The sequence below is a fragment of the Ictalurus punctatus genome, chromosome 21 (genome assembly GCF_001660625.3).
Source record: "Ictalurus punctatus breed USDA103 chromosome 21, Coco_2.0, whole genome shotgun sequence".
In the NCBI taxonomy this organism is placed as follows: Eukaryota; Metazoa; Chordata; class Actinopteri; order Siluriformes; family Ictaluridae; genus Ictalurus; species Ictalurus punctatus.
The window spans coordinates 20,044,375-20,059,693 of record NC_030436.2 but is presented as its reverse complement, the minus strand read 5'-3'; the positions used below and the strand labels follow the sequence as shown (position 1 = coordinate 20,059,693).

The window sequence follows — 15,319 nt, the reverse complement described above, 5'->3', positions numbered from 1 at the left end:
ATGACGTTTAAGTCCTGCATGAACATAAAGGTTAGTACCCCCCCCCAGCTCATTCAGCAGTTCCCATCCACTGGTTAGCATTTTACATTGCTTACTTGTATTCACACCCATTTATTTATTTATTTTATTCATATTACCTTAGCTAGTCCTCCGAAACCTTTCTGTGGCGATAATTCAACGCATTGTAGGAAACACTTCGAAGCACTGCGGAGACCTGATTTATTTTAAGTTTCCACTTTATGCTTTTATTACGTGTCATCTGTAGAGGTCTCCTTTCAACAGAGCAGCCTTAACATCTCCATTATACATGATCATTATTAGAAATTAAGTGTAATACGTCTATCGCAGGACTCTAGAGCTGGGAGACAGTGAAGTCAGAAAGCTCCCCCTGCAGGGCAGACTGGAACGGTACGAGCCAGCACTCCACAGTTGGAGCTGCAGGAAATCTGTAGTCGATGGCAGAGCTCCTGTGATGAAATGCATGCAGTTTAGCTTAAGAATGTCAGTAAGAAAGTACTATACATTACGTATGAAATCTCTTGCGTGTACTTACAACTGTGCCAACACTTCCTGGTCCACGATTTTAAGCTTGGATCCCGGTAACTCCGCGTACTGAAGATCAGTTTTTCCTTGAATATGAAATATAACTTATTAACGCACTATCAGTCCTGTCACGAGAGCAAGTCCGATCGTACTTGGTGTTTAGCGGGACTGTATTAAATTTGCATCATGCCAGCGCACCAGTTTATTATTATTATTTTTGTTAATTCTAGAGCTGCTTCGGTTCTCTTACCCAGAACGCCACGTGTAGCATTCTTCGGCTGCTGTCGAATAGAAGGCCAGAGAAAAACCTCCCCGCGTTTCTTGTGGAGGATCAAAACAACGCGCACGTTTCCCACGCCGACGTCTAATTCATTGTCCCTCAGAAATATCGACACGCTGTGGAGAGGCAAAATCACCCGGTTGGAATTCCCACATCTTTTGTTTCCTCTTCCATGCGATGTTGCTTAAATGTCACCACTCCCGTCATTTAAAAAAACAACAACATGTTGATACAGCGGTACGTCCTGCGCTGACCGGTGTATTTAAGATGATTTTCAGAACTGCCTGAACGTAGTCGGCTCCGAAACTTTTGGCACCCCCCATACACGTATATAAAGTGCGTTTTCCCCACCAACGACCGCACTTTACACTTCTAAACAAAACACCCAGCACCCTTAGCATTTGACACTGCTGTAGAATCTTTACCTGTCTAGCTCCAGGCTGTTGGCCTGCGACTGCCCCCAAATAAGCTTCACATTCATCTCTCCATCAGAGTAGACGCTTTCAGTAGGGCTCACGAGAAGCGTCGCTGTTTTGTGATGTATAGCAATCTCCTGGAAGCCGTTCTCTGAGAGTTCACCATTCATAGAGAAGTCTGGAGAGAGAGAGAGAGAGAGAGAGAGAGAGAGAGAGAGAGAGAAGACAATGATAGTTTGAACGAACAATGCTATAGCAATGAACAGATGTAATATGCCTATACTGTTATGATATTTTTATGTTCATTCGTTGTGATTGTCCGGGTTTATGCATGCGACACGATCGTTATATAGTCTCAGAATAAATACTTTATGAAATCCTATCCAAAATAATGTGTGCATCGTTAACATTTCCGAAATATCCAACAGGTATCACAGGATCGCTAACAAACCGCTAGCAAAGGTAGTAAAAATAAATAAATAAACCTGCGGAAAATGAGTTAGTCGAGACTTCTGTTTAATGTCTACAAACTACTCCGCGCTGAAAAGGAGGGAAAATGAGCGGGTTAGTTTCAGGATTTAGTGCGGAAGCATACCGTGACATCGGCATGATCAAAAAACAAACAAACAAACAAACAAACAAACAAAAAAAGAGTTATTCCTTACCTGATGAGGTGTCCAATAGGAGGCGGAGTTTATGGCCTACAGGTGTGTTGTAACAGATTGGCTTCGGCTGTGCGGACATCACGAACCTCACACTAGTCGCTGCTAGAGAGAACCATCGGAGAAGAACAGCGTTATACTGCACGCTAAGTAATAAATGTTGTGGATGTAGACGGCTCTGACGGCTGTAACTGTACCCGGAACGAGAGCGGCGGGAGTCTTTTGGAGTCGGTAGACCATTGTTGGAAAAATGTCGTGTTGGATACCTGATATAAAACAGTACCGGTATCAAATGCAGTACCAACTGAATATGAACGTTCACTAGATGCTGAAAAAGAAAAAATCTCTGCGATCCATAAGACCGAAAGGCTGAACTCTTTCCCTAAAAACGTCACTCCGTTAAACCCATGAATTAAGAATAAAAAACTAGACGCGTTTATAACCTGTGCACTCAATAACTGGGTGAACAATAAGCTAACACTTCCGGCCGTTTGAGCCAGTTGTGCGGACGCCAGCAGTGATTAAAGAGGTGCAGTCATTTAGGTATTCAGCTATATAAATCGTAAAGGTGTATAAAATGTTCGGTGTGATTGTTTAACATCGTCTTCTACATCAGCATGAAAATGTCTTTTAGGTATCTTAAATAGCACAGCTCATAAACTTATACAAAATGTTTACGTACCTGACAGAACTCCCGTTCTTGGTCGAGTGTCTAGCCGGGCTTTCGATTTATTTATTTTAAAAAAAAAATAAAAGCAAGGAAAGAGGTCGTTATTAAGGAAAAGTGACTTTTGGACAGGATAATCATTTTAAACAGTACAACATCTGTACAGTTCATTCTTCATTAGGGATGCACCGAGTGCGATCGCTGTTCATACTCTATATATATATATATACCTGGATAAACTGGAACACTGGCCTTTTGATATCTTTGCTTCACTTATAGTCATACACACACACACACACCTTCAGTGCTGTGAAAAAGTATTTGCCCCATCCCGTTGTCTTCTGTTTTTGCGTATATCTCGTACGAAATTGTTTCAGAAATTAAACCAAAATCTAAGATCGAAACAAAGGCGAGCGAGTAAACACTAAAATACTACATATTAAATACCGCCACCAGATCTTGTAATGTAATATTTGTTTAGACTGATTATATTATTAGCAGACCTGCCGAACATTGCGCAACGGGCAATGTTTAAATGCACGGCATTGTGGGTATTGTAGTTTTACACGTGGGGGCTATGAGCGTCCTTTTGTCGATTATTTTTCTCTTGTTTACGTCTGTGGAAGTAAAACTGCCTCTGGATCAGCAGCACTCGCGTCGGCCTCGTCATCGAGAACAGAAAAGCCCCTGAATGTGGGAGTTAACCTAGAGTCGCAGAAAGTTGTGTGCGCTCCAGCCCTGGAGCTCTCACAGTACAGAGGCTTCCTAGGGCATTAGAGGTAGTATATATATATATATATTTACGAGATGAGGCAATCGACACGTGATTTTGGAACGACTTGTGCAAGTGTTTTGAACTCTCCGATATTAACACAGACTTCCTGGAAGCCCCGCCCCTTCCCCAATCTCGTCTCTCGCTTCCTGTCGCAGTAAATGGAGAATATTTTGAGTTCATTAATGGCCAGTGAAATCTATTTAGCAAACCTTAAACAAATCTATACGTTTGAACCCTAGTTTATTATAATTATTCGGCATGGCACCAAAAGATTTCTCGGCGAACAACGCTTAAAACAAAAGAGAAACAAAGGACCAAGTTTTACGACCCAAAGCTATCAAATAACCCTTCAAGGACCTGTCAGATTGAACACTGTACAAATAATGTTAATAGTGATGACAATTACAGAGCGATTGATTCAGCAGTACGAGCAGCATGACCGACGAAATCGTCACGTGAGCATAACACAGCGTGCTTTGTAACAGGATTACTCCGAGATTATACTAAGTGTTGTCGGGTTTGGAACGTTTACGTTAAGTAAACACTCATGCGCATGCGCGAGCGATGAACAAAGACAGTTTGATCAGGCATACGTACGTCCGAGAGGGCCTAGAACATGGGGAAATTGAACAACAGACACAAATGAGAAAATATGAATTGTCATGGTATGACATGTAATAATGAACTTCCTTTTATTCACACAGAATCACATCTGCGCGCATGCTGATTGAGAAGCGGCTGCAGCTGCCAGTGTTGTAGCTGTTAAATGTAACGGTAGCAGTTCGCCTCGTTACGATCATTCGGATCAACTCGTCATCGTGGCATTAGAGGAACACATACGGTCATTTTTAATGATTTCTTTTTTTAAGGTTAATAAGATTTTTTTTTTTTTTTAAACCACAAATTATGCTCTACTTATGTTTCTTTAAGCCGGTGCTAACCTCGGCAGCGTCGATCGTATAAAGCATGAACTACAAGCTGGAGCATTATAAGAGGACGTGCGGTATTTACTAGGGGTGCAACGATACATCGCGACACGATGCACCGCAACGCGAAAACACTCGAGGATGTGCATCGCGGACGTGCGGCATTCATACCGTGCCGATCAGCATGCTTATAATTATAATACACTCGCCATATCTGAACACCAGAGATCCTTCTTATCGCTTCGGATTGTAATGACCAGCACATGTTATACGTTGTACAGGTACATGACCGTATGATGACGGTTTAAAAGAGCTCTCCGGGAGCTTTCAAACAACACCACGTAGCTGTGGAAATTAGACGTTTTGTTTTTTTTGTCGTTGCCAGATTTGGAGCTCTATCTCAGCTGCGGAGCTCGTTATATTTCAGTCGAGTTCCAGGTCGGACGCCGTGTATTCAATCAAACGAATTTCGGACGTTTTGTTTACGAGATTAAACCTCTGCTCACGGCAGTTTTCGGTTCGGTGTAGTTGTATACAGGCAAGGATGTATATTGTTTTGCATTTTTTTGTATAAATTCGCCGATAATCCGTTCCGGTTTTGTCCGGAACGTTCTGGGAATCGTTCCGCCGGTATCGTGACCGGACTGGTGCACTCGATCGGGAACCGGATCGTGACCGGAGTGTATCGTTACACCGCTAATATTTACCTCCGCTCGATATAGCGAGATGAGTATTTGTTTTATGTTCCAGTACCGTTTTTAGCACGCCCTGATAGATTCCCGTGCACTTCCTGGTCTCATCGACGTTCAGACGTTGCTCAGTAGCTGTGCAGACGAGTCCCCGTAGACGCCGGTGAGAACACGATGTTAATGTTTGTCAGTATTATGGACCGGATTTTATGCACTAAAGGTTGGAGTCGGTTGTGAGACCATAATGCCGGCGTATCTAGTTGAGTTCTTGCAAAATTCTTGGGACATGTACTGGCCAAACCCTTGTTGGTGCTCTGTTAGCAAAATCTCATCAAGTCTGTACATGATGCACGATGTGTAACATGGGGATGTCTGCACATATGGTGATATGAGGTTTTCTCTGCATCACCCATGGCTGGTCGGCTCCTTTTGGAGCACGTTTCAGTCATGTAGGGAAGTTAATGAAGGGGCAGTAAAATGGTACTGGAACACAAGGGACCGTTTTTTAGTAGAAGGTTAAACTCCGTCCGCGTTAAAGTGTAAGACAGATAGGGAGATGGAGAAAATGATGGTCTTACCGCCAGATTTACCGTACATGTGAGCTGTAAAAGTGAGAAATATTCGTGAAATGTTAAAGTTAAAGAAACACTTATTGTTCTGTTCTAGTAAAATAGAAAATGTATATGTTTATACTTCTAAGTCTGGGATCTGGACGCAGTAGAGATGGCTGGAGGTGGTATAATGGGTCGGAGACGACCGTCATGTCCCTGCTCCCTTTTAAATAAAGAATCAACAAAGGAATAAAAAAAAAATAAAAAACACGTTGCTGTTATCATCGGATTGTAGATTAGACAAATGATCACTGCACAGAAAGAACATCTGGGCTTGGAGTACAGTGGATTATGGGCAGAGGTATACGCCTGTACCGCATGACCTCCTGTGTGCTGTGACACTTTAAGCAAGTCTACGGATGGAAAAATCGGACAAACGACATCGGAAATCTAATCTGTAACCATCGGAACGTTTACACGTGCTGGAATTATAATACTGCGGCATATGCAGATCATAAACCAGTCTCTGAATGATGACGGATGAACAAAGTACGTGTACGAAGCAGACTTTTCTAATAAAATCCCCCCCCAGAAAACCTCAAAAGAACCCCCCAGATTGTTCTAGTTAAAAATACTCTGAAAGCACTACATATACTGGTCATGATTAGAGAAAAAAGTATCTGGACAGTAAATAGGGGCTTCATTAAAGATCAAAGTTGCAGTGTTTTAGTGTTTAACTTCTTGACTCTGAGCCTGGAATCAGCCAGTTTCTGTAAAACATGTCGTGGTGGACGTTCGGACCGATAAAACCTTCAGATTATCCGCACTGGAGCATTAGCAGTCTGCGCATTTCTTCTTCGTTGCATCCCAGAGATGCTGTGCGCGGTTCGGGTCAGTGCTCAGGGACGGCAGCTGGTGAGCACGGCGTTGCTCTCCCTCTTCACCGGTCGTGTCTGGGAGTTCTCGACGTCTGAAGCGATCCTTGCCTGGTTTTTTTTTTTATGCTGGTGGTCTTTCACAAATCCTTCATCTTTTAACTTTTATTATCATTTTTGTTTTTTTGTATAAGTTTGTCTGATCTGGTGAGCAGAGTGGCGTCATTCTTGCGGTTACTTTTAACCAGCTGGTCTGGAGGTCATTTGTAAATCACCTTCAGTTTCATACGGGTGTAGATCATCGCATTGATTATGGACGGAACTGTCGCAGCAGGAAAAGGCTGAAGCGTCTGAATACTGTCTTTGGTTGGTATAATTATGACCAGTATGTGTATTATTTATTCTACTGTATGTTTAAACATAGCAATCTATTTTTTTTTGTTTGGGTTGTTTGAAAAGTGTTCTTGTGGCATATTTCTTTCAAATAAAGTGCACAGATACCGTTTAGGGCCGACTGTACGTTCTGAAACGCAAAAGAATTTGAGAGATTTATAACCTGCTGGTCGTCGTGCAGAATGACCCGTGACTCTTCTGTTGTGAGCCTTTTTGATTAGCTCCGCCCCTTCTTTGGGTTTGTGGGCCACCTGGGTCTCCTGTTCCTGCGGCTTAGTGACCACCATGGAGGTGAGTGAAGTCACAAATTCGTATCTGAGAGAGAGATCCAGAGCTTTTTTCCTGGCTGCGTCTTTCTCGTCTCCTTTGAGCGTCACCCTGAGGCGCAAGAACATTCACACGAAAACGTGCTGTAAAGCCAGAATGTGATCCCCTTATGTAAACACAGTCGAACACTCACTCTTTCTCCAGGAGCTGCTTCACTGTGAGATAAGCCCACAGTCTCTGGGTGAAGTTTTCGTGTTGCGGTGAAACATCGATGAGGTCTTTAGTCGAAACGGAGTCCTGATACTTCACGCTCGCGCTTTTCTGCAAGTAACAAAAGACGTGAAAAGCGGAGGAGATACCAACCCTGCTCCTGCACGTAAAGACTCCGTTTGAAGACATATTACCTCGGGATTCTCAGAATCTGAGGAGGTCTGTAACGTTTACAGGTTTTCTACCTCTTGTTCACTTGATTCAAAGTAACGAATAAACAGGAAACTGGGAGTGAAGAACAGAGGCGCAGGAGCGGTGATGATCTTACTGAGATTGCGATGACCTCGGTTTGTAAAGTCTCCAGGCTGTTGTCCGTGATTTTCCCAGACACCACGATCTCCGAGCCGTTATAATACTGCCTGAAGCTGGTCTGGGTGAGATTCGCTGCTCCGATGTAGTTCAGTTGGAGGTCGGTTAAGAGCGGCGTGGCCACTTCCTCATAGAAACCCTAATGAGATGAAACAGAGTCGAATCGTTGCCAAACAACCAGAGTGTAACTGGATATACCCGAAAACGACCAGCGCGCTGTATCGCACCTGGAGCTGGAGGTCAGCGTCCGAGTCCTCGTAGATCCTGCGAGCAACTCCATCGTTCTCCAGCGCCATTTTCTCCAAGAAATCAAAGTTCACATCGAAACCAAACCCCAGGCAGTAGAGTGGAAATTTACCTCCGATGGCCGCTTTGATGTTTTCCTGAATTCTCGCTGTGTTTGTTACACCTGCGGGACACAGAGCTGTACACTCAGTGGTTTTGGCGATGGTTCGTATGAAGTAACCTGAGCTCACAGCCTCTGAAATACACACTACAATACGGCTATAATGCTGTAATTGAAGTTCTGTTCTTGTGCAACTTAAACATGACTGAAATATTTCAGGAACTTGTGAGTACAGAGTTAATAACGAACAGTATGTAAATGTGAAGTAAAGCTAATATTGCTAATATAGCTAAGCTAATATATAAAAGGTCACGTAAAGCTAATATAAGCTTATAGCTAATATATCAAACCGCTTATAGCAGTTTAGACATGGCTGCAGTGTGTGTGTGTGTGTGTGTGTGTGTGTGTGTGTGTGTGTGTGTGCCTGAAGTGGGGTCTCCATCAGTCAGCAGGATGAGGATGGAGGCAGAGCCCTGTCGCGGATGGTTTTGGATCATTTCCACCCCATCTAGCATGGCTTGATTGATGTTTGTGCCTGAGAGGGGAAGTGAACGATGTGTTCGATTATTAATTCGATGTATACGTTCATTCAGTGATGTAATTTGACCAATTAAGCAAAAATAAACAAATAAACAAACAAACAAACAAATAAATAAATAAAGATAAGGACTGGTTATATTTCAAACACGAGCATACTACAGGCTACATTCTTCCATTAAATACAGATTGAATGTGAGTGCAGACGTACGCATTTGAACCATACGTCATATATAAAACGAGTAATTAATAACCGAGATGAAATGCATTAAACGTTGATGATATGGACATCAATAGTTGATGATATAGAATAATTATTCTCAGCAATGTCAATCTAGATTCGAGTAGAACAGAGACTTCAAACCTCCGAAACACTATGAATTTGCGACTCTTAACGTTCAATTATGTTTCATGTTGTAGACTGGGTATTTTATTATTATTATTATTATTATTATTATTATTATTATTTATATTTATACCTCCGGAAGCTTTGATTTCTTTAACGAAGGACTTTGCCGCCTGTACATTTGCCTCTGTGGCTCGGAGGAGTTCTGGTTTCCAGATGTGTACAGAACTGTCGAAGGTGATCAGGCCGAAGTAGTCATCTCCAGCCAGGTCTCCCAAAATCTCCAGCATTGCCAAATGAGTCTAACATTAAAAATCATTTTTTTAAAAAGGCAGAAACAAATAAAAAACATGATCAGCGATTCTGGATACGTATGTGTGTTGGCACATGCAGTCAAGTTCAAGTGGCTTTATTGTCTTTTAAACCATATACAGCTGGTACAGTAGGCTACAGAGCGAGACAAAACAACGCTCCTCCAGGACCACGGGGCTACATTAAACCACGCGAGAACACAACGTGTGCAAACAACACAAGACAGGACCGTACCACTGAAACAGGAACAGTGAGTGGCGGTGTAGCGCCGACCCGTACACCGTTCTAGCGTGGAAGTGTCCGATGTAACCGGTAGTGCAAAAGAAAAACAATATAATAATAAAATCCCACGAATGGAAACATAACATGCTATGACTGAGTGTTCAGCGGATTCACCTTTTCATTAGTGTGAGTGTGTGTGTGTGTGTGTGTGTGTGTGTGTGAGTTTAAACCCCCCGTGTGTCTTTGTTTTTAGCGAAGTATTGTTCAGTGTTTCGCTGCCTGTACTTCGTCTTGTCTATGTTTCCTGGTTCGTGTTTGGATTATCCTTGATACTGTTGTTCGTAGATTGCCCGACCTCTGTCTGTTTCCTGTTGCCGATTTCCGATACGGAAATTTTGCATTTTATCTGATCTGTAATTTATTTCCTGCATTAAATCTTCGAGGTTTTTTTTTTTTCCCGGTATCTGTTTAAACGTTGTAGCATTTACCTGTCACTGTGTAAAAACAAAAGTGTCTTTTGTTTTTGTTGTAACTCCTTAAATGCATACGTCTGAGTGATGGATATTCCCCCAGCATTCTTCTTCTTATTATTATTATTATTATTATTAGTAGTAGTAGTCTCATACAATAGATTTACATTCATCCGAGGTCTAAAAACACTTTAACGTGCTCATAATTTAAACTGCAGCGTTTACCTTTTTTCCCCCCCCAGTGTCACGAACGACTCGTTAAATGATTCGTTCTAAAGGATTCGTTCTAAACTCCTCCTTTCAGAGAGCATACTCTGCTCTGATTGGTCAGACGTCCCAGTCTGTCGTGATCGGTCTACCGCTGTCAGCGTGTGTCGAAAAGGAAACACCCACTACCTGACTACTAACGAGTCCCAGCTCCCGTCTGTCAGTGAGCAGCGATGACGACCGGAGGCGGGGCTTTCTGTTACGAACCTATGTAGGTCAGTACAGGAAGTAAAGTCTGGAATCACTAACGCGTCGTTTCAGCTGTTCAGAATCGGTCCTTTCTTTTAGAATGCCTGAAAGAAACATTATAGCTGCACTTTAATGGATTAGCTTATAAGTTTTTACTGTCTACCTGCTGAATTTTCTTGCCACGCATAGAGCCGCTTTTGTCGATGAGAAAGACCACATTTTTGGGGATTTGCAGAAGATCTGTTGGTGCAAAGTAGTGGACAAAATAGCCGTTCAATGCCTAGAGATGGTCAAAGACAGAATGATTAAGAGTAAGAAACATTCACGCAACAAATGCTGTGCTTCACATCCACAATCATGTACAAATCTGTCACAGTGCGACGTCACAGTAAATCTGAACCTTTTTGTATTATTATTGTTAATAGTTTTATATGTTCACTTGTAATTCAGGAGGGTAAATGTCTGGGGTTTTAAACCTTCAGTTCTCCATTCTGTTTCGGTCTCTTCACGTCATACTCGACGAGCAGGTCTCCGTTTAGTCCATTTTTCCCACAACCTTCACACTTTGTCTGCTGCTCACGAGTGGGGTAAAAGTTCACCCAGGCCTGCGCAGACAGACGAGTACCACTTGTGACAGCTGAATGAATCAATTCATTCATCTATATCCTTTTTATGAATCTTTATTAATACGTCACTGTTCACGTCGATGGATAATGAATCCGATGTCATCTTGAATAACTGAACCGAACAGGAAGTTACCAGCCGTTTTTTTTTTTTTTTTGGACAGATTAGACGTTCGCTAAAGCACAACGTTAACGTTTGATCCTCACCTCGTTGGTGGACGCGGCAAGAGTACTGATTACAGCACTGGACAGCTCCTGAGTCTTCAGCCCTCCTTTGACCTCCAGATAGGAAATACCTGGATGCTCGTTAATATAGACGTCAATCTAGTGGAACAGCGACCATGGTATGAAATACAGTAAATTGCAGTTGTAGTAAAGCTTTAAAAACCGGCCCAGTTTGAGCCATTACTCGTTGCGTTCTACGCGAATAAGGCCACACAATTAGCCGAAATATCACAGGTGGTTGCTTTAAATCTCACTATTGAGTGATTTGTAGTGGATGAAACAGTCATATAACATGATCATAATTTGAATTTGGAACAATTGGAGTTATTCTTCGTCCTTTAGGTCTTACATCACCTTGAAATCCGCCACAGTCTGCATCGGCTGGGCGTGGATTCGTAACTCGTATTTGCCAAGGCGTCGCTTTAGCAGCTCTTCGTAAGTGAGTTCAAAGGTCACCTTACTGAAAGCTGACACCGTCACTGAGGTTTTAAACTCTTCCAGAGTCCGTCCTACTGAGCTGAAGCCCAAAACAAACAGCATCAGTGCTTCTGCTGGTTGTACGGTAATGGGAGTTTATGCGAATTCATCAATCCGGTCAGAGACGTGACTTTAAAATAAAGTGTAATATAAACCATATTAACTCCAGGCTGGAATAATACAGCTGTGTACGTGGGCTTTTTTGGTACCTGACAATCCCGGCACTTTCTCCTCGAGATACCGCTTGACTGTACTGCTGCTGCGCCTCTTCTTTCTTCTTCACCACTCCATCGTACGTCTTTCCCTCTATGGTCCTGATGAGAAGATGTTTAGACATATTTGCTTCGACACTCTTTACTGTTATTCCATACAGTTACACCACAGTTCAGGATTCTTGTGTTTTAAGGAGCCTTGTGTTTTATTTAGGCCATCGTTAACATTAATATATATTTTAAAAAAAAACATCCTTCACAGCTACTCTGTGAAATCCCAGCATGCTTTGCGTAATTCTAGCTTGTTCTATGGCCACGAGTTACCCATGAGGATTTCTGGACTTGTGCCTGACTCTGTTATTGGAATGAACCTTGCGTTGGACCGTGATCTCAGCTTTACCTATCGGACTTTACTCGATTCCTTTTTTATGCTCCTGCACACTGAGCCAAACAATTCAGTTAATTCTATTTCTATAATATTAATGAAGCATTACCGGATTTTTTGTTCTTTAAGGATATTATTTCATAGAGCTTTATGATGTGCAGTTGTAGAAATGATACCTGTTGTTTATGTGTGTGTAATTATTATTATTATTATCCATCCATCCATCCATCCATCTTCTACCGCTTTATCCTTTTCAGGGTCACGGGGAACCTGGAGCCGATCCCAGGGAGCATGGGGCACGAGGCGGGGTTCACCCTGGACAGGGTGCCAATCCATCACAGGGCACGATCACATACACACTCACACACCCATTCATACACTACGGACACTTTAGACACGCCGATCAGACTACCGTGCATGTGTTTGGACTGGGGGAGGAAACCGGAGTACCCGGAGGAAACCCCCGCAGCACGGGGAGAACACGCAAACTCCGCACACACACACAGGAACACGGTGGGACTCGAACCCCCGACCCTGGAGGCGTGAGGCGAACGTGCTAACCACTATTATTATTATTATTATTATTATTATTATTATTATTGACTTACATCCTGAATTTGCTGATGAAGGCATTTTTTGGTATCTTGACCTGGAAATGAACCTCTTTGGACTCGTTGAGCCGGTTGGCCACACGGCTGGTGATGACTGTGACGGCGTAGCGGCTGTTCACGGTGGAATTGATGTGGAAGCTGTAGATGTCGACATCTCGTCCCTGCGTTGAGGGAAGACAGAGAGATTGTGGCTTTTTATATCTCGGTTTTCTTTCTGAAAAATGACTTATAGGGGATTAAAAATCAACCCGGAACAGTCAACAGTTTATTTCCCCACCGTTATTCAGGTGTAAGTCCACTTTCTGGACAGATTACCTCGTTTTTTTTTTCACGCGGTGTTATTTTTGTTATAGCCGCACAAATACCGTGTTTAATTTCCTGGCCGTGGTTGACGTACGCACACTGTCAGTTCCAGTAACCTGCAGAACATCTCAAACAAAAATAACCTCCAAAGCGTATCTGGACCTTCACCCCAGAGTTGCTCAACTCCTCATCCGCGTTTTATATTCTCACCAGCTCAGATTTGTAATAATATGGTAATAATGCGCTGTGGCACCCTGCGACTAGCGTTCAGATGATGTCAGACTGCATGTAGTAATGCCTTTAGTACTGTTTTAATTGTCTGATGAACTCTGTTGAAGTATATCTACAGTGTTCTGACAGTTCTAGCGTGATGCACTTGAGTATACATTTCAAAGAACAGAAACCCACGTGGCTCTGAAAAGAACGAAATAGATATATAACAAAATAAAAGTGCTTCGATCGACATTTTCAGTTGAACGTGACGTGTACCGATGGCCGTTTCAGAGATTCTTCAAACCGAAATGTGAAGAAAAGTGATTTGTATTCATGACCAAATCCAAACGACTCACTGATTCACTGTTCACAATTGCACTCCAAACGACTCACTGATTCACTGTTCACAATTGCACTCCAAACGACTCACTGATTCACTGTTCACAATTGCACTCCAAACGACTCACTGATTCACTGTTAGTGCGAAGGCATTAGGGGAATTTCACAATAAAGTCCTAAAATGTTATCATGAGCACAGCCGCACATATGCACAGATAATTAAACCGTCGCACGCTAAAAAAAAAAAAGGTATTTAGTTACTCTTTAATTTCAGTAAAGCTCCTTAGTGACGGTTCATTTGAGAATGCACATGCGAGTGCGAATGACCGTTTTTATTTTGTCCTCGGTCTCGTTTTCTCTCTCTGAAGAACGACTGCAGGTTATAGACGTTCGGTATGAAAGTAATTTAATAAACAGGCGGGAGACCCATGGAACCTGGCTTCACGTCTTACCTTCTTGGCTGGCAATGACGAGACACAAAGAAGTAAAGATCCCAAGACAGTTAGTAAGATCGTGGCTCGCTCCATGGCGACCCGTACAGCTCTCTGGTCTTGCAAATGCACGCTGACTTTTAAACAGACCATGCGGTTACTGGCTTTATCGGTGGCTCCACATAGTCTGTCCTTCTGACCTCGCGCTACCACCACGACGCGAACACTGTTTACTTAAGACCAGGGCTGCATGATGGGTCGGATCTGTGGTACCGTTCTGATTTTCGATTTGATTTTCTGAGCTTTCGGTTAGTTATTTGGTTTCCATGTCGTTGTAACCGGCCTCAGAGAAAATGATACTGAGCTTAACCTGTCCTTGTGTTTGGGGTGGAACACTCAAGGGTACATCAGTTGTTGCTTTAGAATCTACATGGTCATTTTATCTGGTAATGGGAATGTAAATTACCACTATAATGCCCTGCGATGCAACAGTATGCCTTGGTATAGTGAGGATTCTGCTGATGATGAATGTTATCTCAGGACCTGGGCACTTGGGAGGTGGCGAAGAAAAGGTTTTGGAATTATCGCACCTGTGATGATGTTCAAAGGCACCATTTTTCATGTATTTAAGCTGTTCATTCTCGGTTTTAGAGTCCCCTTGTGTTCAAGACTACAGTCTTCATATATATATATAAAATGTATGTATGTAGCGCTTTTTTTACCTTAGGCGCTAACTTGCCATCGGGAGCAACTTGGGGTTCGGTGTCTTGCCCACAGATACCTCGACATGTGGAGTCACGTGGGCCGGGAATCGAACCGCCGACCCTACGATTAGTGGACAGTCCGCTCTACCACCTGATCCACATCCGCCGTAGTTTTCAGTATTTTCCCTACCTCCATGTTCTCCCTCATCACCCCACTGAAATGACTGATTACCCTTCACATTCTCCCAGCATGAGCATTTCTTACAAACTACAACACCCATTTTATTCCCAGCATGCACCTGTATGTCTCCCGTGTTACTGTCGTGTACAGTACGCTGATCCGTGGACTAATCGTTAGTTTCTTGTTCTGTTTATTTATTTATTTATTTAATCCATCGCTGCACCGTGGCCGAGCAGGTAGAGTAGAAAGATATTTTTTTTGGTATAAAGATCTAAAGATATAACGATTCAAAGGATGTGGTCT

General features: G+C 42.7%; 1 protein-coding gene across 6 annotated transcripts; it reads right to left on the bottom strand.

The window, feature by feature from the left end:
* Window positions 1–218: 218 nt before the first annotated feature.
* Window positions 219–14,327, bottom strand: LOC108254759 (inter-alpha-trypsin inhibitor heavy chain H3). Of its 6 annotated transcripts, none has more exons than XM_047149509.2 (23): window positions 14,153–14,327; window positions 12,843–13,006; window positions 11,847–11,951; window positions 11,515–11,677; window positions 11,143–11,259; window positions 10,789–10,917; window positions 10,476–10,592; window positions 8,986–9,154; window positions 8,394–8,504; window positions 7,851–8,032; window positions 7,583–7,762; window positions 7,238–7,365; window positions 6,941–7,155; window positions 5,652–5,732; window positions 5,537–5,560; window positions 3,941–3,952; window positions 2,584–2,622; window positions 2,099–2,167; window positions 1,905–2,003; window positions 1,249–1,417; window positions 794–939; window positions 554–629; window positions 219–467 (listed from the first exon to the last, which is right to left on the bottom strand). In XM_047149509.2, exons 1-23 carry the CDS (start codon window positions 14,282–14,284, stop codon window positions 353–355), a joined length of 2,742 nt encoding a protein of 913 aa, XP_047005465.1. In that variant the 5' UTR covers window positions 14,285–14,327; the 3' UTR covers window positions 219–352. The 6 variants fall into 6 exon arrangements, with proteins under 6 accessions (XP_047005465.1, XP_047005464.1, XP_017305530.1 ...); XM_047149508.2 differs by having other exon boundaries at window positions 1,905–2,006; window positions 14,153–14,326; XM_017450041.3 differs by lacking the exon at window positions 3,941–3,952 and having other exon boundaries at window positions 14,153–14,325.
* Window positions 14,328–15,319: the final 992 nt, after the last annotated feature.